This window comes from Eptatretus burgeri, chromosome 2, assembly GCF_056783735.1.
Source record: "Eptatretus burgeri isolate ZD-2024b chromosome 2, Ebu_testis_v1, whole genome shotgun sequence".
Lineage (NCBI taxonomy): Eukaryota > Metazoa > Chordata > Myxini > Myxiniformes > Myxinidae > Eptatretus > Eptatretus burgeri.
The window spans coordinates 64,262,921-64,286,719 of NC_140962.1; the positions used below are offsets into that span (position 1 = coordinate 64,262,921).

A 23,799-nucleotide genomic window follows, 5' to 3' on the forward strand; every position below is an offset into this window, starting at 1 on the left:
AAGGATGCATTCTATGCCATGCTTGAGTACGTGGTTGATCAGTGCCTCAAGGGAGATATTCTTCTAGTCTTGGGGATTTCAATGCATCGACTGGCACTGATAGGGATGGTTATGATACGCGTGTTGGTCCCCATGGGTCTGGAACTGTGAACCAGAATAGCACTAAGTTCCTTGACTTTGCAAGAAGTCGTGGACTTAGGGTGGCCGGTTCATGGTTTCAGCACCCACAGACTCATCACTGGACTTTCTTTTCCAACGCTGGTGGTGTGGCAAAGGAGAATGACCATGTGCTCATTGATTATCACTGGAGGATGCTCCAGAATTGGTCGGGTCGACTGGAGTACTCAGTTCCTCAATAACGACCACAGGCTTGTTGTAGCAAATCTGAAGTTGCAGCTGAAATCCAGAATGGTACCATCCCAGCCTCAGCTGGATGTTAACAAGCTCAAGGACAAAATGGTAGCTGAGGAGTTTGCAAACAGGCTGAGTGGAGTTTTATTGGGGGGAGGGGTCTGGGTGTTTTGGGGAATCCTGAAGAGGAGCTGTGGAGACTCTTCCAGACTTCCATTCTTTGTGTTGCCAGATGGATGTCTTGGAATCCACCATCGGGGAAAGAAGAACTTTATCTCCCAAGGGACACTGCATACCAGAATCGCAGGGTCAGCCTTAATGGCAGAGCTGAGCTGTTCAGGGATATGTGTGAGGGCGGACAAGAAGGCCCTTGTGCGAGGATTCTGTGAAAGGGAAGACCATCACCTGTAGTCAAGTGATTCTTGTTCTGCTTGCAGAGGAATTTATGAATTGCATTCCTCCAAGCCCGTCTCTCGGTGTACTGCAGTCAGAGCGGAGGGTGATGAGCTCTGGACAGAGGAGTCGGAAGTGAAGGACCACTGGTCCGGTTACTTTGAGCGGCTGTACCAGGCTGACCCACGGGTTGTTGAGTTGGATGTAATGGGTGTCACTATACATATTGATGACCCTCCAATCAACTGTGAACCACCTTTGTTTGTGGAAATACAGGCTGCAGTGAACCAGCTGAAAGGGGGTAAAGCCCCTGTTATTTGTGGCATCCATGCTGAACTTCAAGGCTGGTGGAAATACTGTACTCATGTCGTTGCATGCAGTTCTGTGCTCTGCCTGGAACACAGGCATCATCCCAACTGATTGGAAGAGGGGCCTTGTTGTCCCTCTCTGGAAAGGGAAGGTTGATCGCTGGGACTGCAACAACTACCGAGGGGTGACGCTGCTCTCAGTGCCGGGCAAGGTCTTTGCTCAGATAATTCTTGATGGGGTTCGCCACCATCTGCTTGCGCACCAGCGCCCAGAGCAGTCAGGCTTTATCCCAATGAGGTCAATGATTGACCGTATCCTTGTTTTCTGGGTCCTCAGCGAAGGCATATGAGTTTCTGCAGGGGCTGCTTGCAGCCTATGTTTATCTCTGCAAAGCATTAAATTCAGTGAATCAGGATGCCCTCTGGAGGATTCTTGATCTTCGTAAGGTGCCACCAAAACTGATCGATCTGATTTCTGAACTATACTCTGGGACTGAGAAGAGTGCTGTGAGGTGTGGTGGTACCATCTCTGACTTATTTCCAATTGTTACTGGAGTTCTTCAGGGGTGTGTCCTGAATGCCACACGTTTCAGTGCTTGTATGGACTGGATTCTGGAGATGATGTCGGAGAGATCAAGCTGCGGCTATCTTTTGGCAATGTCAATATCTCTGACCTTGATTTCGCAGATGATGCAGTCATCTTTGGAAAGACGCTGGATATCCTTCTGGGGGCCCTCGAGGTGCTGAATGACTAGCAGTTGCCGCTTGGCTTATGGGATTCGTGGGTCAAAAAACTCAGATCCAGGCTTTAAATGACATCTTGGATGCTGCTATCTTATCTGTACCTGTTTGTGGTGAGGATGTTGAGGTCATGGGGAGATTCACTTTCATTGGCAGTGATATTCATGTCTCCACATGTTGTGAGACAGAGGTCAATAGACATGTGGGTCAAGCCTGGGGAGTCATGGATTTACTTGATCCTGGAGTGTGGTGTTGTCGATACCTATGCAGGACGACACAGGTCCAAGTCCTTGGTGCTTCCAGTCTTGCTCTACAGATGTGAGACTTGGACTCTGACCAAGGCTCTGAGAAAGAGACTTAACTCCTTCGGTACTCTGGGTTTCTTTGGAGAATCCTTGGCTATCGCTGGTCAGATTTTGTGTCCAACAGGCAGTTACTGGGAGACTCAAATGAGATTTGTTACATCATTGGTAAGGGGTGCAGCTGTACCGCTGATGCAGTGCCCCTATTACCAGTATACCGGTGCTCATTTTGCCGACTTCGGAAGGATGACAGGCTGAATCAACCCCCTGGTGTTAATTCAGTGGCAAACGGGACTCAAACTCAGGACCCTAGGATCCCAAGCCACTGGTCACCCTAACCGCGAGGCCAACACCAGCCTACTTCCTAAGGTAACCCATTCGATAGATTTTACTCTATTTACCCAGAGCAAGTATGAATTAAGAAATGAAATGAGTCAATCGGCTGAATCTCATCACAATCCCATGCAGCAAACGAGATGAACTGAATTTGAACATCAATATATTAACTTAAACTATTCAAGGCAAGCATGCATGCATACACACCATTGCTTCTTGTTACTTTCCCATCTATCAAATGTTACCTGCTTCCTCCTTAACATCACCATTTAAAAGGATAGAGCATGGACATCTCTGGGGAGGAAGAAATTTTTACTTAATTGCACCAATGATTGGAGAGAGAAGAGAGACTTAATAAGGATGGTGTCACCGTTGGTACCCAGAATAAAAACAGTACCCAGAATGCCCCTTGAAATTAAATCATTGTCCCCAAGCTCAGTGGTTGTTTTTCTAAAGTCGACGACAGTTGTCTCGTATATTTGTCTGCAATAATTGTTGTCATGTATTTCTCTGCACGTGTATGCATAATTTGTGGTGCAGCTTCTCCATGAGCCTTAAACCCTGAAAAAAAAATAGCCCACTCCATCTGTTCAAAGCAGAGAGGAGGTTTGGGACATATGGTTCGTAACAGCATATTTGCAGCAAATGTGTTGCTTGCTGGTGCACAAAACCCTCTTACCACTCTCTCTACTAGAAAAGCACTTTTTGCAGTATCAAACACAAAATGCTGCGATACAAACACATTTCATTGTATTCACATTGATCACAGCATTTTGCAGAGTCGAACACTGGCAATACATCCAGAACTACCTCTACCAGGAAGCGGGCTGCAGCTTCTTGCTTTGGCACCCACAGAGTGCTGACATTAACACAATCGAACACGTCGGGGAACACGGAATGGGAGCCTGCGGTAAAGCTGACCTCCACCAGGTAATGTGCAACAGCTGCAACAAAATCTACTCCACTTGGCAAAATCTGGATGAGGCCATCATACGGAATATCATCGATTTCATCTATTATGACGCGCCACCAGATTCTAATTCTGCAGTGTATTTCATTGTGTTCATACGACAGGTTTAAAAAAAATAAAGTTTGTTCACAATCAGAGACGTTCATTTATTCTGGCAAGGCATCTGGAAAGTGAAGAGGTAAACCGCCATTTGCATCTTTGGCAAGGCCGGCTTTCCTTACAAGCATACCTATTTAATAAAGTTGTTTCTGGCCTTTCGCTCATCATTCCTTTTTGGTTCATACGAGTTGGAATTAACAGTATCTGGTATTCAAATAGGGGCTGACAGGATGGCCTAGAGGTACGCACACTCGCTTCTTAGCTGTCTCGCCTGGGTTCGTAACCCGACCTTGCTATAAACTGCCATTCCGGTGGTTCACAGACAGGGCGACTCATCAACGTGCGTGTGCCGTCCCTCGGATGGCTGTTAAACTGGGCGGACCTTCTGCCGGTATTAGTTGGTGGACGTTAAAGATCCCACGGTGTCCTTCGCAAAGAGTAGCTGAACCATTGCCGGCACCCTGGATACATTGCAAATTCCTGCCCTAACTACTGCTGGGAGAGGGATGGCAAACCACCTGGCATGGCCCCAAGTCAAGGAACTGCTTCAGCAGAGCCAACGCATCAGTCAAGTATTCAAATAAACATCTAACCGTGCTCCTGCAGGCCGGAAACAGTTTCTGAGCTGCAAAACTGATCCTGTTTTCGAGGACATTGAAGTCGTCAGAACTGTACTTGTCCGATTCAAATGCCAGTCTCCAATTGATCTGATCTGTGGGTGGCTCTGATTACTGACACTCGATAAGCTACAGGCCTGATGGGACAAAGGTGGGTTACCTGCAATCATCACTCCCCTCAATGTATCCCCCCCCCCCCACCCTGTGTTACCTTTGTGAAAATTCACAATATTCGATTCTTTCACATTCACACAACATTCCCTCTGCTCATGAAACATACCTGTATCATATTCCTGAACACAGCAATGGGAATCCTTTTACTGCCATCTTTGTCCATGCTGTGGAAGAATTCCCAAAGTCGAAGTTTGTTCTTTTCCAAATAGATCTGCATCATGATGAAGAAATTTATACAGCAGCAAGGTATTCTACTAACATTCGCGAAATGGCATTTGCATTTGGATCTAAGTTGCAGTTAAGTTCTATGATATCATTTTAACATACAGTACTCTAAAAAATAAACTAACTATTGCCGTTTACATTTTGAGTGAAGTTTTGTTGAGCTAATCGAGGCAAAACTTTGTTGTTGTTTTTTTTAACCTTGATTAAGTGTAAGGTACTTCCTGACGGCCAATTTGATACCTCAATGGCTCTCATGGGTTCCACGTATGGTCGTGGCCTGAGAAGTGGGGAGTCTGTTACGCGTCCATGTTCCACGACCAAGCCAGATCGATCTTGCAGCGTCTCCAAAAGCCGCAAGAAGGCATCATTCACGGTCACCGTCTGAAAAAAACATGTTTGTCGATAAATTCATAAGCCAGGTGACTGCAGCATGGATCATTCTTAATTCCAAAGAGCAAAACATTGTCAACAGACAATCACAAGGCCATGCCATCTCTAAAAAAAGTATTTCAACGAAAATTTGTCGATATAATGCGAGGAACCAAAAGTTTAGAAGGAGGAGATCTTCAACTTACCGAAACATCCAACTCTTGCAGCTTAGACATTTGGTTCTTCTTCAGAGATGTCAAAAGAGCCTTGGCACCATCCACATCAAATAAGTTGTGCGAGACCTGTAGAAATCCATGAGCAATCATGAAAGGTTGTGGTGGAATTTGGACAGTCAGTGGCAACCTCTCATGTGTACTTGGTTGAAACACAGACCTTTACAGAAAGTGGGAAACCCTAACCCTTGAACCTTTCCAGAAAACAATGCCCCTGCCAATTATAATCCACTTGTTGATTTAAAGTTCACCTTGTACCAACCATCTAATTTAGACACAGGTAATTTAAATTTTCTTTTATCAAACACTTGAGAATCACACGACCCATCCAGAATTGACCCAATTCTTTACCTACCTTTAGGGTTTTCAATGTCTCATTGACCTCGAGACCATTGGCTATGACCTCTGCACCATGGTTTCCAATGCGGTTTTTCCTTAGGTCCAAGTATACCAGAGTTGAATTCAGCTTGAGGGCTTCTGCCATTGCAACCGCTCCCTCCGTTGCATAACCATTCCATGCCAAGTGTAGGTGTGTTAAAGTTGTGTTTCCCTGTTCAAGGGTTTATAGGATGGAGGAATCATGAATTCAGCCAATTTCATGACCTGGATTCAAACTCTGGCAAGTTATCTATCTTGCACACAACACAGCAGTCACTTATTGTCTCTGCCACCAAAAGTCGGCAGAGGTTATGTTTTCACCCCTGTCTGTTTGTCTGTAAACAGGATATCTCAAAATGGTGTGGACGGATTCAGACAAAATTTGGTGGACAAGTTGGGTGTGTGACAGTGATGAAATGATTGGAGTTTGATGAAGATCCGGATCCGGATCCATATCCAATAATTTTTCAAGTGATTCTTCACCACTGAGAGATAGGGACAAAAAGTGTGTGTGTGTGTGTATATATATATATATATATATATATATATATATATATATATATATATATATATATATATATATATATATATATATAATCATGATATCTCGAAAAGTTATAGACAGATTCAGATGAAACTTTGGGACATGTTGGGTGCGTGACAAGGAAGAATCGATTCAATTTTGGTGAAGATCCGGATCCAGGAATTTTTTTGAACCCAAGTGGCTGTGTTACGAGCCACTATTCAAACCTTCATCTACCCGAGTGGTCAGATTTTTCTCCAGGGAGCCCTGGCTGGGGAGGCCGAAAGTCCAAAGAGCTCAGGGTTCAAAAGGTTACGTGAATATTTCCCATTGAGAGATAGACTAAACCAATATATAGCACGATATCTGAAAAAGTTGTGGACAGATTTGGTTGAAACTTGATGGACAGGTGGAGTGTATAACAAGAAGAAATTATTCAATTATGGTGAAGATCGTAACCCGATACGATAAAAAATTTATTTCTTAAGTGATTTGTCACCATTGAGAGATGGGGCCAAAAACAATATACCGTCAGACCCTGACATTCGCGGTTCCACTATTTGTGGACCCCACATATTCGCGGTTCATAAAATGTAACCTGCTTCTACATTTGCGGTTCCACTACTTACGGACCCAGTGTATTCGCAGTTCATAAAATGTGACCTGCTTCTACATTCATGACCCCATGCTTCACATATTCATGTTTTTTTGCAGGTGTATTCATGGTTTTTCACGGGACTTTTGATTTTCCTTTATGAATGACGAACCACTGAGAACCTATCCCCCCTTTTCCCCATTGAAACAATGTCTCGATATTCGCGGATTCGGCATTTTTCAGGAGCGTATCCCCAGCGAATGTCGGTCAGACTGTATAGTGTATAGCACGATATTTAAAAAAGTTGTGGACGAGTTATAACAAAACGAGGTGCACGAGTTGTTAGGTGATAAGAACATGCCGATTAGATTTTGATTCATGTCCGGATCCAGATCAGACCTTCAAGTGGGATAACAAAACGTAAACTTTTCAGCCTGGCGGAGGTATGCACTCCACCGAGTGCCGTTCTAGTTTTTTAAATGCAGTGACTTTTGAAAGCAGTTAGTTTTCCCAAAAAACATGCCAAACGAATGACAAGGCAAGGAGAATGGTACTCTCTGCAGGTGAAAGCGAGATAAACATCAATTGAAGAGGAAATTATCAGAGAAAACAAAGGGAACTCGAAAGCATCTCGAAATGCAAAGCCCGTCCGCATCCGCTTTGTACAAAAACATTCTTCAAAATAAATCTGAGAACCGTGGCCTTGTTTTGTAAGCTTTACATGTTTGCGTTTATACAACTATAGCACAGCAGGCCAAAAGTGAAGAAAAGCAGCTTAAATAGACCCCAAGTCAACTTATGAGTGCTTGAGAAGCTGTTGCATGACTTTGTGGAACACACACAATATCAGGCTCACCCGCAGACCCGCACACAGTGCCACAGCTCCTGTCATACGCAGGTGGTTCCAACTCAAATCGAAAATCTCCAGTACTTCATTGGTTGCTGAGGAGAAAAAGACTGGGCAATTTGCACCACAAATATTGTTCACCACATTTAAACGGGTTTTTTTTTTTCTTTACTGTGGCAAGGCTCATGGAAGTGCAATGTTGAGCCGACAGTGTGACAAACATCAAGGGAATTAATGAACAGGAAAAGGGGAAAGGGGAAATGGAGGTGGGGAGGAAACGCTGAAACTCACACATAAGATGGTTGGGTTAGGAAAGGTTAATGGGGGAATTAGGATCATGAGTTGGAATTGGGGTGATGACAAGAGGATGGTGGTGCACTGTTTGCTTGAAGCCCTTGGAGGGAAGAGAGACAGAACAGCCTCTGAAGGTGATTCAATAGATCAGAGAAGGGAGTGATGAAAGCGTTGAGCAGTCAGCCTGGATTTTGAAAGTTTCGCTAGGAGGAGGTTATTGGAAGAGGACATGCATGCTGGACTTGCTGGGGAGAGTTGGAGGACTGAGAGAGGAAAGGGAGCAAAATAAGAGACTAGACGGTAGAAAATATAATTGTAGATTTTATAAATCAACAAAACAAAGCCTTTCATTGCACGAGCAAAAGCTGTAGGTTTACACACCTAACATATGGCCGAAGTACTTGCCACCCTTCTCACAGAATTCATTATGACTGAGGTCCAATTCCTTCAGCTGATTGTTGTTCTGCAAAAGAATCCCAGCACAAAACAGATCTATCCTTCCTCATAATGTCATCTTTCAAAATCTGATGTACTTCTACATAAAGCCAACCTTAGAATAAAATTTAAAAGGGAATAGCACATACACCTATGATGAGTCGTTAATGGCCACAATTTATTCCCACCTCATGGGGTTGGTCGAGGAAAGTTGTTGGCCCAAGTCTTTCACGAACCGACTACGCCAGCGACACATTCAACTAAGTAGGTTCGGGCAGGAATTTGGTCAGGGTGCTGTTGATAGTGATAGCTCGCTTACTCTTCACGAGGGACACCATGTGATGTCTAACGTCCACCAATGCTGACAAGATGGGACACCCAGTTTAACACACAGCACACACATCGATGACTCACCCTACCTGTGAAACACCAGGTTGACAGTTTATAGCTGCGCCGAGGTTTGAACCCAGGCTACACAGTTCAGTGGTGAGTGTGCGTACCTCTAGAGCAGGGGTCTCCAACCTGCGGCCCGCGGGCCACATGCGGCCCCTTAGACAGATTTATGTGGCCCGCGATACTGCCAATTTGTCAGGGTCAATAATGAAAGCGTTCTGTAATTTCTATTATGATTTTGATTCATATTAGACACGTGTGTTTTTAACACCATTATTCATTTATCATATTCGTTGGCAAGAAAAATATATTCAGCACTAATTTTTGTTTAAATTTCCACATATTAATTATAGATTTTTTTTTCGAAATTTAGCATCCTTTTTTGGGGTGCGGCCCTCCGCCCCTCACCACTTTGGTTTTGTGGCCCTCCGCCCAAAAAGGTTGGAGACCCCTGCTCTAGAGTCTAGATCGTTTCTGCCAGCCCAAATGCACCGACGACAATGATTTTAAAATAATCTCGAAATGCAAAAGTTTTCAATAATATAAGTTATACAACTGAACTCACATCAACAGATATGAAATTGTCACTTTTTGCCAGTGATGCAACAGGTTGAGATTGTCCCTCCAACACCAGTGGCCATTACCAAAGTGATGTGAAGCGCGATTTGTATTTTTAAGCCCAAAGGGAGTTGGATATTGTGTGTGTGATCTGATTTATTGACTTTGCACGTAGCATGTAGACATATAGATTTCACTTTGCCAAATTTTCTTCATTCGTTTGCTGGATAAGTTCATTGGATACTTTTGTGCAGTCTTTGTCGCCTTCTGTCTGGATCCCAATGTGCAGTGAATGGAAAGTAATCAAGATTCCAATGGAGTGCCATTCAAGCAGCCAGCGAAACATTTGTTGGAGAAAAATCAGCTGAATCTCATTTAAAACCTGACGAGGAGACACACAGGAGGCATCTCACTCCACCAAGGACAATCCGACGATGTTAGTCACAAGTCGGGTGTTGTGTGGGAGAGGGAAGGGATGGGGACGAGCGATGTTAAGGTCTGGAAAGTTCTGAGGACCGAGCCCAAAGAAACCACGCTTGTGTGGGACAGGTTGCAACTGGATTTGGTGGTGCGAAATGGAGCTGTCCCACTATAAGTCAGCTACTTTTTTTTAAAATAATAATAATAATAAATAAAAACGTGTGCAGCAATGCAAAAATCATGCTTGAAAAGCACTGCAGCTGACCAGAGTTGGAGAATATTTGAGTCAAAGCCGGAGCTTGATGTATTTGGATGAGAGAGGAATGTTCAAGTACCAGAATATAAAGCCAAGGCTGTAAGCAGATGGACCGAGAGACCGTACTTGTACTCTATGTGCTGTTTTTACCACTGCGTTGGGCAGTGGGAGACAACGGGTGATGTCCCGTTTCACGGGCACTACTGAAAGAACTTTGTTACGTTTTTGCAATAGCAATGAGCTCGTGTCTCACCACTCCATTATGCCAGCCCAGATTACTCACACTGGGTCAAAACCTCATCGAGTGCCAGTTTGATCTTGGTTAGAGTTAATAATAATGTTGTAGGATGTGCGTATTTCTATTAATTTCCAATAATGACTTGGAATGACGGACGACGCCCCATCCTTTGGAAGCTAGTAGCTTTGTTGCACGGTCAGGCCAGTGGAGGTCTGCGAGTTTAGAAGAGCGAACTTCTCCTAGTGGCTAATCATGGAAAAGATTGATGGTATTGTTTAACAATCCTTCTCGAGCGACAGAGTGAGACAGGTTTTCCAGGATCGAAGGGAAGAAAATGTTCCGATGACATCATTGCTTTTCAGACCCTGACCGATGATCATAAAATAAGTTAGAAAAACACAAACCAGATATCTCCGTAAATTTTCCACGTGTAAGTTTTATCTGCTTTGTCGATTTGTTGGCAAAGGGAATTTTTTTTTTGCAAACTCTCCATTCTCTTTCGGTTCATTTTGCCTTTTTACAAAACTTATCAGGATTTGAAATTTACAACTGTACATTAAAGGCAAAGTAGAGTAAGGAAATACAGTGTTCCAAAAAGACCCGGACAACTTTGGTTATTAATATATTTAGAACTACAAGTGATACGACAATACCCTTTGGCTTATATCAGTGGTTCTCAAACTTTTTTTTTGACTACCGCCCCCTTCTGCCCTCTTGGACCGGCCCAATGCCCCCTTGTCCTATCGTTTGTGGTCGGACACCCATTGGGCAATAGGATAGTCCGAATTTATGTCGATAGGAAGCAAAAATAACAGAAGCCAAATATTTTCTGAATAATATTTTGCTTTACTTTTACAGTACTTTACTTTTCTACTTTATTTTGCACTACCTACAATGTTTCAGCAGAGCAGGTCCAGGTGAGGCAAACTGGGAATCTGTTATCACAAGCCCAAATACCGTTAGTGTGAAGGGTGGGCCTGGGGACTCGCTGCGAGATTACGAACGTCTGGCTCCATCTCAGTGAGATAGAGACGCAGATCGCCCCTCTTGGTAATGTCAAGGCGGTTTCGATACTTGGTCAGCGGCACCATCACGGCGCTGAACCCTCTTTCAACGAGCAGCAGTTCTGCCTCTGTCCACATTGCGGGGTATTCGCCCCGCTCCAGAATCCAGAATTTGCCGTATTCATGCTGCGAGAATCTTGCCTTCACCTCATCATCATTCCACAAGTTGATATTTTCTTCCTGTAATTCGCGCTTCACATCTCGAATGTCACATTTGAATGGGTTGATCACCCGTGCTGGCACCGACGGTTCTAGCATGTCTCTGAAACGCTGCTCCATATCTCCACGAATCTTCTCAAGGTGATTGCAATAAACGAGCAGCTCTTCATCAGAAACAGCTGTTTCCTTTGCCAACCGGGGAAAGTGGAACATATCTGTGCGGCCGATGGTTTCCCTGTGCAGAGTCGCCTTGGTTACGAACGCGCCGATCACTTTCTTTGCTTCAATCAGCGTCATATGGTCACCCTCGAGTTGTTTGTTGACATCATTCAGTATACGGAATATGTCCGCGAGGTAAGCCACATCATGCTCAATCACATTCACTTTCTCCGATAACTCTGTGTCAATTTCCGACAGAAACTCGACCACTGTTGAGAAGAGGGCATGGAAACGGGTCAAACAAGTGCTTTTGGACAACCATCAAACTTCGGTATGTAACAAGAGCCTCTCGAATGGTTCATCATTCTCCTGGCAAAGCTGACGAAACAGCCGATCATGCAGAGACAACACCTTGATTTTATTCACTGCTTTGATTACTATTTGGAGTGATGTATGAAGTATGGTGCTGAGAGCTTTTGCTACAAAATGCTGGCAGTGCACAACACAGTGAATGGCGAACCACGGACGGTACCTGGTTCTTCAGTAGCGCAATAAAACCACGCTGGCGGCCAACCATCGCTGGTGCCCCGTCCGTCGCGCAAGCGAGAATGTTCTCAATCGGTATGTTCTCATCAGTAAAGTACTTCTCCAACGTTTGGAAGATGGAAGAACCCTTCGTATCGGTCTGGAGAGAGCGGGCAAACAATTCTTCCACCATTTCCTGATCACGGATGAAGCGAACGTAGCAGAGTAACAGAGCTTCACCGTCACGCAAAGTGGACTCATCCAGCTGGACAGCGAAGTGCGTGCTTCTCAGCTCACAACACAGCTTATCTTCTACATCTGATGACATTTCATCAATCCGCATGGCCACGGAATCATTGCTGAGCGCAATCGACGAGGGAACTGGATACGGATCCTGGCCCATAACAGTTTTTATCACTTCCCCAAAGCTGGTTTGATCAACTGTTCGCCGATTGAATACGGTTTTCCAGATCTGGCGATGAGCAATGACCGCTTATACGACGCTTCCAGTCCTTTATCCACGAGCTTTTGGCTGGCTTTGAACATCGTCGTTACCGTGGATCGCTTCTCAAATTTCTCTTTCAGCGATTGGAAATAGCTGACCTCTGCGCGAGCCTTATCATTGTGCTTTTTACTCAGGTGCTCGCTCAGTCGAGATGGTTTCATTGCTTCATTGGACAGCGTGATACCACACAACAAACACATCGGTAACTCCGTGTTCGTCAGGGATGGAATGAATCCAAAGTCTATGTATTCAACGGAATGCCGAAGACACTTTTTCTTTGAGGCCGACATCTTGAAGCCGACCAGACGTGAAGCTTTTTTGAACATCAAAATCAATACGCAAAGATGTCGAAAGACTAACACCAGTGATAAGGCCAAACAATAATTATATATTTCCGGTCTCTGGTCAGCGCGCGCATTTATTTTCACCCTGCGCATCAAAAAAAATTTTCTTCACATTTCCAACGGTAGCTGCAACAGCGCGCGCCTACAACACAACGCCGCGCCTAAAACACAACGCCGCGCCTAAAACACAACGCCGCGCCTAAAACACAACGCCGCGCCTAAAACACAACGCCGCGCCTAAAACACAACGCCGCGCCTAAAACACAACGCCGCGCCTAAAACACAACGCCGCGCCTAAAACACAACGCCGCGCCTAAAACACAACGCCGCGCCTAAAACACAACGCCGCGCCTAAAACACAACGCCGCGCCTAAAACACAACGCCGCGCCTAAAACACAACGCCGCGCCTAAAACACAACGCCGCGCCTACAACACAACGCCGCGCCTACAACACAATGCCGCGCCTAAAACACAATGCCGCGCCTAAAACACAAAACACAATGCCGCGCCTAAAACACAATGCCGCGCCTACAACACAATGCCGCGCCTAAAACACTATGCCCCACCTAAAACACAATGCCGCGCCTAAAACACAATGCCGCGCCTAAAACACAATGCCGCGCCTAAAACACAATGCCGCGCCTAAAACACAATGCCGCGCCTAAAACACAATGCCGCGCCTAAAACACAATGCCGCGCCTAAAACACAATGCCGCGCCTACAACACAATGCCGCGCCTAAAACACAATGCCGCGCCTACAACACAATGCCGCACCTAAAACACAAAACACAATGCCACGCCTAAAACACAATGCCATGCCGCCTCAGTACTCGCACCTCGCTGGGAATTGCGCTGCCGGATCATAACACATGCATATGGTATTCACACCATGTGTGTATTAAAAAAAAAAAACACTGACTTGCATTGTTGGTGAACAAGTCTGTAATATGCTTGAAGAACTTAATGATTTTCAGAATAAATACATTTTAAAATGTGTTCATTATTTACAAAAAGGCCGACCTGTCCCATTGCCTGTCTTTAATTTCTCTCTGGACGGCGCCACGGAGGAGGACCGCAACGGGCATTGTACGGCCAATTTGCAGAATGGTGCCGGGTAACCTTTTCAGACTGCAGGAAGCCCAATGAGCACTCCGAATCGCCGCTGCTCCTCTAAATCGCCAGTGTCCCAAATCATTGCCAGCATCCCCCTACCACTCGTGGAGTCTAGAGCGCCCCCCTGAAAGTTCCCAGCGCCCACTGCGGGGCAGTAGGGACCACTTTGAGAACCACGAGTTTATATGATACAGAAACTCATAAAGTTTTGTGCACACCATCGATACACTTAAGTGTGAGCACACAGGACGTCAAAGCGGTACACGAGTTAAAACTTCCCATCAGACAATGAAACACAAGAGTCGGGTGGAAAATGACTCACACTTACCATCAATCCCTGAGACAAGTTCATTGCATCTTCATCCTTAAAATGGTTTCCTACAAAGGAAGCATTCATCACAATGAAACGAGTACAATACATGATGATAGGAACATGATTCAAAGGAAGAAAAATCTCAGGATGCGTTACTTGTGGGATTAGTCGACTATTCCAACACCCGAGGAGTCCAACAGTATATTGATCTGAGAAATTACCAGTTAGTCATAAATTATTTACAGCACTGCAAAGATAATGAAGATGTTATCAAGTGGTGACAAATTTCAGCTAATTACCCATGCCAAAGGGTTTAACGATCTCAATGGACCATCCATACCTGACAGTTGGACCTTCTCCAAAGCACTGTTGTTGGACAACATTCTTCCCAAGGCCTCAGCTCCTCCAGACTCCAAGTGGTTGTTGGAAAGATTCTGCAAGTAAGAAACAAAAAGAATAACAGTGAATGAAAACCACCAGTTGGGAATTGATATTGCTTTGTTTCTCTGGATGTTCAAGGGCCAGACACTTTCATCCCAACACGCTTTTTAAACATGTAACTTGGATTATCTTTTGTCCACACGATTCAAAACAAGATGCATAATGGACCATCAGGGCAAGTATCGGTTTGTGTTTGTGGACAATTTGTCCAATACGTTTTATCAACCACCTGGGCAGAGTGGGTAAGACGTCAGCTGGATGGCATGTGGCATAAACTGGATGGGGCATGGCTTCTGCTCTACGAGCTCAAATCTCTGTAACCTTGTCATGTCCAACAAGTTCTCCGCCCCGATTCTTGCTGTGCCCGCCTTTTATTAGCTGCCTAAACTTGGCGCCTCGAGGCATTGTCAGCACTAAGAGACACATTGAAGACAGATTTCACAAAGGAAAGAACATAAAACATAGGCTCATGGGAATGAGCATTTCTAGACACAGACATGAGGGTAGGTTAGACATCTCTACCTGTTACATGAGCGACACATATCAAATATCACATTTAATTACTTTACTCTTATTCTAAAACACTCACGAAGGAAATAACTGCTCGAAATTAAGTGGTCATTATCCCAGATAGTGAAATGATCTTTACTTCCGCGGTCTCAAATTCAGATGGCACTATAGACCGAAACACTGACCTCCGCTCCACATATTCCGAAAATTCAAATAACTTTCTTACGTCCGTTTAAGCCTGAGTGAAGTTGGGCAATATTATACAGAGGACGACTGCAAGAAACTTCGGTTGATGCTTTCACGCCACACTTGGATTGAGGTTTGAAAGCGCACTTTTACCTTTATACAAAAGACAATCCATTGTCTATACAGGTCAAATAACGACGGTTAAACATTTGGTTCCAACTCACGACATGTTTGATGAAATAGTTCTCAGACAGTAGGTCAGCAATGTGTCGACCTCCTTCAGCAGTAAGCCAGTTATCTTCGAGGTTTAAAAAAGTTACATGCGTGTTACTCTGCACACAAGGGGGGGGGGGGGGGTCACCAATGTCCAAATAAATTCAAAGCTAGGGTGATCGATGTACAATGCCTTGAGAAAGTATTGACACATCTCAACTTTATTCACATTTTGTGTTACAGTCTAAATTTAAAACTAATTCAATTTTTTTTTTTTAAATTCACTGATCTACACAAAAAATTCCCCATCATGACAGTGGAATTTTTGTTTGAGAAATTCTCACAAATTAATTAAAAAATAAAAAGCTGAAGTATTCAACCCCTTTGCTATTACACTCCAAATTGAGCTCAGGTGCATCCAATCTTGTTTGATCATCCTCGAGATGTCTCAACAACTTGATTGGAGTCCACCTGTGGCCAAGTTAATTCATCGACATGATTTAGAAAGAAACGCCCCTTTCTATAAAAGGTCCCACGGTTGACGGTGTATGTCAACTCTACAATGAAGTCCAAGGAACTGTCCGTAAAACTCCAAGATACAATTGTGAGGAGCTATAGATCTGGGGACGGGTATAAAACAATTCCTTGAGGGTTAAAAGTTCCCAAGAGCACAGTGAGCTCAATCATGAGGAAACGGAAAGAATATGGAACTACCCAGACTCTTCCTCGAGCTGGCCGTCTGACCAAACTGAGCAACCGGGCAACAAGAATCTTGGTCAAGGAGGTGACCAAGAACCCAGTGACCACTCTGACAGAACTACAGAGTTCCTTGGCTGAGATGGGAGAACCTGCCAGAAGGACAACAATCTCTGCAGTTGGGCTTTATGGGAGAGTGGCCAGACAGAAGCCACTCCTGAGAAAAAGGCACATGACAGCATGCCTGGAGTTTGCAAAACGGCACGTGAAAGACTGAGGGCATGAGGGAAAAGATGAAAATTGAACTCGTTGGTCTGAATGCAAAGCACTATGTCTGATGGAAACCGAGCACAGCTCATCACTCGTCCAACACACCATCCCTACCCTAAAGCACGGCAGTGGCAGCATCATGCTAAGGGGATGCTTTTCAGCGGCAGGGGTTGGAAGACTTGTAAGGATAGAAGGAACAATGAATGGAGCCAAATACGGACAAATCCTTGAGAAGAACCTGCTTCAGAGTGCAAAACACCTTTGCCTGCATCAAATAGTTATGTTCCAATAGGACAAACATACAGCCAAAGCAATACTGGAATGGCTTCAGAACAAGAACGTGAAAGTTCTTGGGTGGTCCAGCCAAAGCCCAGACTTGAATCATATTGAGAATTTGTGGAAAGACTTGAAGATTGCTGTTCACCAACACTCCCCATCCAACTTGACAGAGCTTGAGCAAATCTGCAAGGAAGAATGGGAGAAAATCCTCAAATCCAGATGTGCAAAGCTGATAGACATTCCCAAGAAGACTCGAACCTGTAATCGCTGCCAAAGGCGCTTCGACGAAGTATTGATTCAGGGGGTTTAATACTTGTTAACGCAACACTTTTCAGCTTTTCATTTTTTAGATCCTCGTGGAGGATCTCTAAGTCTTACTCACGTTGTTGTTCTTGTGGACTTTTTTGTTTCACAGCGTACAGTTTTCATCAAAACTTCCTGAAACTTGGCATATATATGTAAAAAATACCCCGCGCAGACAGTAACTATCTCCGATTTTGAAAATTCCTCCTAGAAAAAAAAGTTATGACGTCAAAATATCTCCGCTAATGGAAATCGCCTAAAAATTTATCTCCGAAATGGCAAGCTTTTTGAATTCTGTTTGGGAGAATTGAATAGGGCATTAGCAGATTAATTACCGCACATATGATACATCACTATGACGTCACATCAATTTTTATGACGTCATTCCTACTTTTTGACATTTTTTGTTTCACAACCCAGAGTTTTCATCGGATCTTCGTGAAACTTGCCATGTATATGCAGAAAGCCCACGCGCAGGCAGTAACCATCTCTGATTTTGGAAATTCTTCCTAGAAAAAAAGTTGACGTCATAATATCGCCGCGAATGGAAATCGCCTATACCATTATCTCCGAAACTAGGCAAGCTGTTTGAATTTTGTTTGCGGGAATCAAGCCGGGCATTAGCACGGATAATTTATCGCAAACCTGATACATTACAATGTCATATTCGTTTTTATTACGTCATCATTAAGAGGACGAGGATCTCAGCTCATTCGAGCTGTTTTCCATCAATTTGTAAAAATTTCTAAAAACATTTTTTCACTGTTATTATGGGGTATTTTTATGGATCTGTGACAAAAAAAAAAATTTAAAAAGAAATTTTATCCAATTTCAATTCAGCCTGCAACACAACAAAATGTGAAAACGTTGAGGGCTGTGGATATACTTTCTAAAGGCACTGAAAAGCAAACCTTGGGTATAGGCCACCGGCACGTATCACAAATACCAGCAATGAGATTGCCAGGGCCTTGACACCTCGAGGTCCCAACCCACGGTGTTCCAGTCTCAGAGTCGATCCGCTCAGACCTTTGATTACTTTTGATGCAGGCACCACACCGGTAATCTTGCAAGCGTACTTGTACGTACTCCCGCTGCCCAGCATCGTCGTCTTGCTCAGGGCTAAGTTGATGATAACATTTTATGAGTACCAGTGCCACAAAATAAACCTTTAAAAAAAAGACATTTGCTTCATTCTTCCGATCACATTCATTGAACTCCATTCATTTTAATACCGCAGAACAATCATGGCAGCTGGTGCCCTGAATTTTACATACCCAAGTTCTCCTTTTGATGCTGGTTTTCATCTTGATCTGTAAAACCGATAAATATTTTGGGCAAAGACGAATGGTCCATGAAGTGTCCTTTGCTTTCACTCGTGCCTTTAATAAAGCTCAGATGGGGTCTTTGTCTTGATAAGTTTCGTCACTCAGTGAACGCACTGAGCAAGAGCTCACTTTCGACAATAAAGTCACTATACGTATCGCAAGTGGTTTCATAATAAAGTATTCTTCCCAATGGATTCCATCAATGCCTATTCCTCTAAACTCGAGTCATTTATAAAAACGTTCAGCCAAACATCCCATCCCTGCATGCATTAAAGATTCAGAAACACTGAATAATTCACATACCGAGCTTCAATTACCACCCGCTATCCCTTACAGAAATACAAGTTTACCTTTGTATCAACGCATATAGATTTAAGGTTCATGTGTCGAGGGTACAATCAGCACCAACTTCATATAAAAAGTATGGGTCAACCAGATTTGGGTAGTTCAGCAGTAGGAAGCTGGGTGAACGTTTGAGCTTGGAAGTGGTATGGCTCCCAGCATGATTGGGAGCATTCCTGGGAGTGAGTGATGGTGTAGGAAGTTGATGGATGGCCAAGGACAGTTCTCTCGAACAAGCCCGTGGCATGGAGACAGCCAATTCGATCTTTCAGCAACGATCCAGAGATCCCCCACATACAGGATGGTGTACCCCCACCTTCACGAAGTCAGGGCCACAATGGAGTTGGAGAGAGACAGAGACAAGAGGGAAATGGCTGGTCCATGGGGACCGATCGGCACTCTGACTGTGACCGCGCTGCACTGACGAATCCAGGCAGCAGGGAAGAATAGGGAAAATTTCACCGCAGACTTGCATTGGGGGATACAACCACCGTGAAGAGGCGTCCCTGATAGTTGCGATGGTCCAGGTTGTTAGGCTGGGTATGTATCTGCAATGTGATTTATACACAGTACACATACCGACCCAGCTATAAACTGTCACCCCAGTGTTTCACAGGCAGGGTAATTTATCAATGTGTGCCGCCGTCACCCAGATGGATGTTAAACGGATATCCCATCTGCCGACATTAGTTGTAGACATTAAAGATCCCATGATATCCTTCGCGAAGAGTAGGTGAGCTATCACCGGCACCATGAACAAATTCCAAATTCCTGACCAGCAGAGGGCATTGCATCAGCGGCACAGCCGTGCCCTCAGCTCATGATACTACCCTACCGGCTTGTGCTGCATATTAACTCATCCAGAAAAAAAACAGAAGAATGGTGACTATTCCATCATACTCTTAACCTAAACCTTGTACATGGTGCTGAGGTCTTTATGGGGTCGTGAATTGAACAACTTGATGCAGAGTTCCCAATGTGTTCTCATCATCAGTGCTGATGGAGCTGGTTCGGTTAATAATCTCGTCGATGATGGCCTGCAGAATCTTGATACTGGAGTATTGCTGAGATGATGGAGCCATTGAAAGTCAGAATCTAATTTCACAGATTTGTCCGTCCAGCCTGTTGCAGCTAACCCAGAGATTGTATATTTTACAAACATTTCTTTCACAAGATGTCCCAGACTCTTCTGTAATCTCCCTGGTTATCACCTCCACTCTGAAAGGGCTGCACAGGTGCATCATGCACAGGTGGTGGTGTCCCTGTGTACGTTTATTCCTTCCTTTCCGACAACACCTGCCCCTCACAATTCACCCCAACCCTATGGAGTACATTTGGCTCCCAGTATCTCTAATAACATATTGTTTATTTGTGTGGTCACCCTAACTCTGATGACTCCATACAGTCAGCTCTCTTCGGAAACAATGACACTGCTCTCCTCTGACAAACTCACCCCTGTTTGGCCTTACTAATTTATTGAGATCTTAATTGCCACCATGCCAGCTGGTGTGGTGCTGCTTCACATATTTCAGTCCATGGCAGAGCAGCCAAGTCATTCCACAAAAATCCATCCATAACTTTTTGATATCCTGCTCAGAGACAGCCAAACAGAGGGGTGTGAAAATAATCTCCATCCAGTTTCGGTGGCAGAGGTAAAAATGGGCATCTCCTTTGTAATCACCAGAGAACCCCTAAGGCACAGACTTGGATGAAAATTTGCTAAAGCTGATGGGCCTGGCCTAAAATCTGCTCTCTCCCATCAAGACTGGTTCAACATCACATCCGAACATTTACTATTGTTGTAACTAAATAATCCATCATCTTGACCCTTGGGACACCGATGTATGTGGTGAGGCCATTGCAAGAAACAAACCTTCATTCATCTCATGTAAGATGGACACTAGTTCCAAGCTGTGTGGGTTCAATGAAGAGGCAGGGCCTAGCGTCAGGCTCACCTGCACAGCAACATCACCAGTCTCTCACAATCCTCCAAAACCTTCTGACAGCTAATCAGGCCTGTCGCTGATCAACATTCCCATTCCTCCCCTATCTCCCCACCGCCCAGATCATATTCATGTTTATGGGGGGGGGGAGGGATCTGTCCGAGACAAAAAGTTAAAATTAGAGTTCTTGAACCTAATCTTCACTCAAAAAGCCAAGGTTCCAAATCCATCCCTGCCTGGTCCCACTCTTTTCCCCATTACAGAATGCTCCGTGCCACATGTACACTTCTGCTCCACCATAATGAAGAAGTTTCTTACCCAGCAGTCTCATCGACACCTGCAGATCCGAGCCATTGTTATTCATTTTCGTGTTATCCCTCCTTGTGCATGACCACCTACCCTACCCTTCAGTAATCCATAAACGAGTTCATTTTTGCCATTTTGCTCCAACATGAGCTTCGAACCTTGGATTAAGGAGGAAAAAAAAAAAAAGGCAGTGGTTAGATTTATCTTGCCATGGTCAGTGCTGTAGCCCTGACTAGTTACGTCTGCCACCAAAGGTGGATGGAGGTTTTGTTTTCACCACTGTGTTTGTTTGTTTGTCTGCCCATCTGTGAGCAGGACATCTCAAAAGTTATGGACAGATTGGGCCGAAACTTGGTCGACAGGTTGGGTGAGTGACAAAAATGATTTCATTTTACTGAAGATCCGGATAAGAGAATTAATTTTTTTGTTTGTGCGTTTGGCTGTCTATGAGCAGGAAGTCTCAAAATGTTGTGGATGGATTATGACAAAACTTGGGTGGATGAGTTGGTTCGGTGATGAGAACAAGCTAATCAGATTTCAGTTATGGTCCAGATCCAGATCCGGTTCATCAGTGGGATACAAAACGTAAACTGTTCAGCCTGGCAGAGGTATCGGCCTTACCAAGTGCCGTTCTCATAACAAAAGTATGATCTACTACATTAAAACTATGCACATGCTACAAATTATTTAATAAATAGGATGCAGCTCAATCAATCAAATGCCCGTTCTTAAGTCTTGGGTACTCACACACCAATTGCTGAACAGAATCGCACAAGTTTTTATCCCAACAGAACATGTTTTATAATCCTTCATGATGTATAATTATAAACCGAAGCAATAACTTCACACAGATAACACAAAAAGTGGACAACACATTAAACCAAATGAGCTCTGCTCTTTTCCCCTAATTCTTGGCCGTAAAATTCAGGTTGCAGTTGTACGGCTCGAATGATAAACAGACAGTGAGGTCAAGTGAATTTGGTGAAGTTTAGCTCAAATTATCCAGAAATGCCGAGTGGCAGGAAAGACGTCTCGTGCATGCAGAGCACGGATCTGATATCGGTCCAGCCAGTTGTGGAGCACAATCTCTCCCAGTTTACATCCCATGAAGTGCCACTCACCTATATGCCCAACATCATCGCTTCAGACATTAAATCCATCCTCTTCTCCAATGGCTTGATTTCCGATCATCAATTTGGTTTCAGACCAGGTCACTCTACGCTGGATATGCTGCTTCTGCTCTCCCAACAATGGATGGAGGAACTCAATGCCAGACATGAAATCCGAGCCGTATCCCTGGACATATCACGTGCTTTCGACACGGTCTGGTACCCTGCCCTGCTCACCAAACTCTTCATATGGTATCCCAGGCCATCTCCACTGATGGCTCGCAGACAACATGTGGCCCGAAATGGAGTTCTTTCATCCCCCCTTCCTGTCCAGGCTGGAGTTCCTCAAGGTAGCGTTCTGGGCCCTGTTCTTTTTCTGGTTTTCATCAATGATCTCTCCGACTCTGGAAAATCCTCTATATCTCTTTGCTGATGACTCCACCCTCTGTCGTACCATCGGTCATCCCTCAGACCAGCAAGCAGCAGCTTCTTCTTCACTCTCTGCAGATCTGGTTAAAATCACAAACTGGTCCAACACGTGGAACATGTCTTTCAATCCAGACAAATCTCACACTCTCACTATGTCTCTTCGAAAGGACCGTTTAGAACCCCCCCCCCCCATCCACTTTCTCAACAATCCTCTGGAAGAAGTCCTTTCTTTCAAGCTTCTGGGTCTCACTATCTGCCATGACCTTTCCTGGGAAAGCCACATTTCAAACCTCGCCTCCAAAGCCAGTCGCCGACTGGGAATCCTCCATCGTGCGAAGTCCTTCCTCGGCCCACCTGAGCTCCTGATCACTTACAAAGCTTTTGTCTGCAGCCTGATGTAGTACTGCTCTCCCCTCTGGGCTGGTGATCCTGCCTCCCACCTTTCTCGGCTTCACGCCGTGGAAACCAAGGCATTTCGGATCATTGGCATTTCCCGCAATGAGGCTGAGTCTTTGGGCCTCTCACGCTCTCTCACCGCAGGCAGGTCGGTGGTCTTTGTCTTCTACCGTCTCTTCAGCCTCACCCCCCCCCCAACCCCTGCTTTCTCTGCGATTTGTCCCCACCACATTTCCACAGGGCGCTCAAGGTCCGCAAACAACCCCCTTCTGGTAAAACTACTAAAATCACGAATCACTGCTCACCTTCACTCTTTCATTCCTATTTTTTTCCCACCTTTGGAATAAACTCCCTCACTCTATTCAATCCCATTCTTCCCTCCAGGCCTTCAAAACAGCTGTTCATCACCACCTCTTATCATCCCCCATCCAAATCCTCGATCTTTTCTCCCTCCAATAATCCACCCAAGCCCACCTCCTTCAAATTCCCTGCTTTCCTTCCTGAAAGTCCCTGTAATGTCCATCTTGTATTCCCCATGTTCCCCACCCCATCCCTCTCCCTTCCACAGATCTCCTAATGTCTCTGTTCCCCACTGTTTTGTCCTTCCCACTCCTGCCCCTCATCTCATGCCCCCCCCCCCTTGCTGTGCGTTGTGTGTCAGCTGTCACACGAGCCTCGACAAGGTATACAAAAAAAATAAAAATGTGGTGGCTGCTGCAATCACCTTGACTTCGGCTTCCTCAGTGTGTCCTCTTTCCCCCCCCCTCCCCCTCTCTCGACAGTCTTAAAGCTTCAGGAAATTTCATCAACCT

At 44.7% G+C, this 23,799-nt stretch overlaps 1 protein-coding gene across 3 annotated transcripts in view; it reads right to left on the bottom strand.

The window, feature by feature from the left end:
* Positions 1-23,568, bottom strand: part of LOC147032187 (uncharacterized) — a 34,526-nt gene extending 10,958 nt beyond the window's left edge. Inside the window, exons 1-11 of one of the 3 annotated variants that reach the window (XM_085869557.1) lie at positions 18,412-23,533; positions 18,084-18,256; positions 15,601-15,708; positions 14,580-14,673; positions 14,255-14,304; positions 8,137-8,218; positions 7,471-7,556; positions 5,474-5,668; positions 5,092-5,187; positions 4,757-4,897; positions 4,398-4,502 (exon numbers count right to left, since the gene is read on the bottom strand). In XM_085869557.1, coding sequence (XP_085725683.1) covers positions 4,398-4,502; positions 4,757-4,897; positions 5,092-5,187; positions 5,474-5,668; positions 7,471-7,556; positions 8,137-8,218; positions 14,255-14,304; positions 14,580-14,673; positions 15,601-15,708; positions 18,084-18,256; positions 18,412-18,490 — 1,209 coding nt within the window. In that variant the 5' untranslated portion in view covers positions 18,491-23,533. Of the gene's footprint in view, positions 1-4,397; positions 4,503-4,756; positions 4,898-5,091; positions 5,188-5,473; positions 5,669-7,470; positions 7,557-8,136; positions 8,219-14,254; positions 14,305-14,579; positions 14,674-15,600; positions 15,709-18,048 lie in introns of all 3 variants that reach the window. The other 2 variants (XM_085869556.1, XM_085869558.1) reach the window with 2 other exon arrangements.
* Positions 23,569-23,799: the final 231 nt, after the last annotated feature.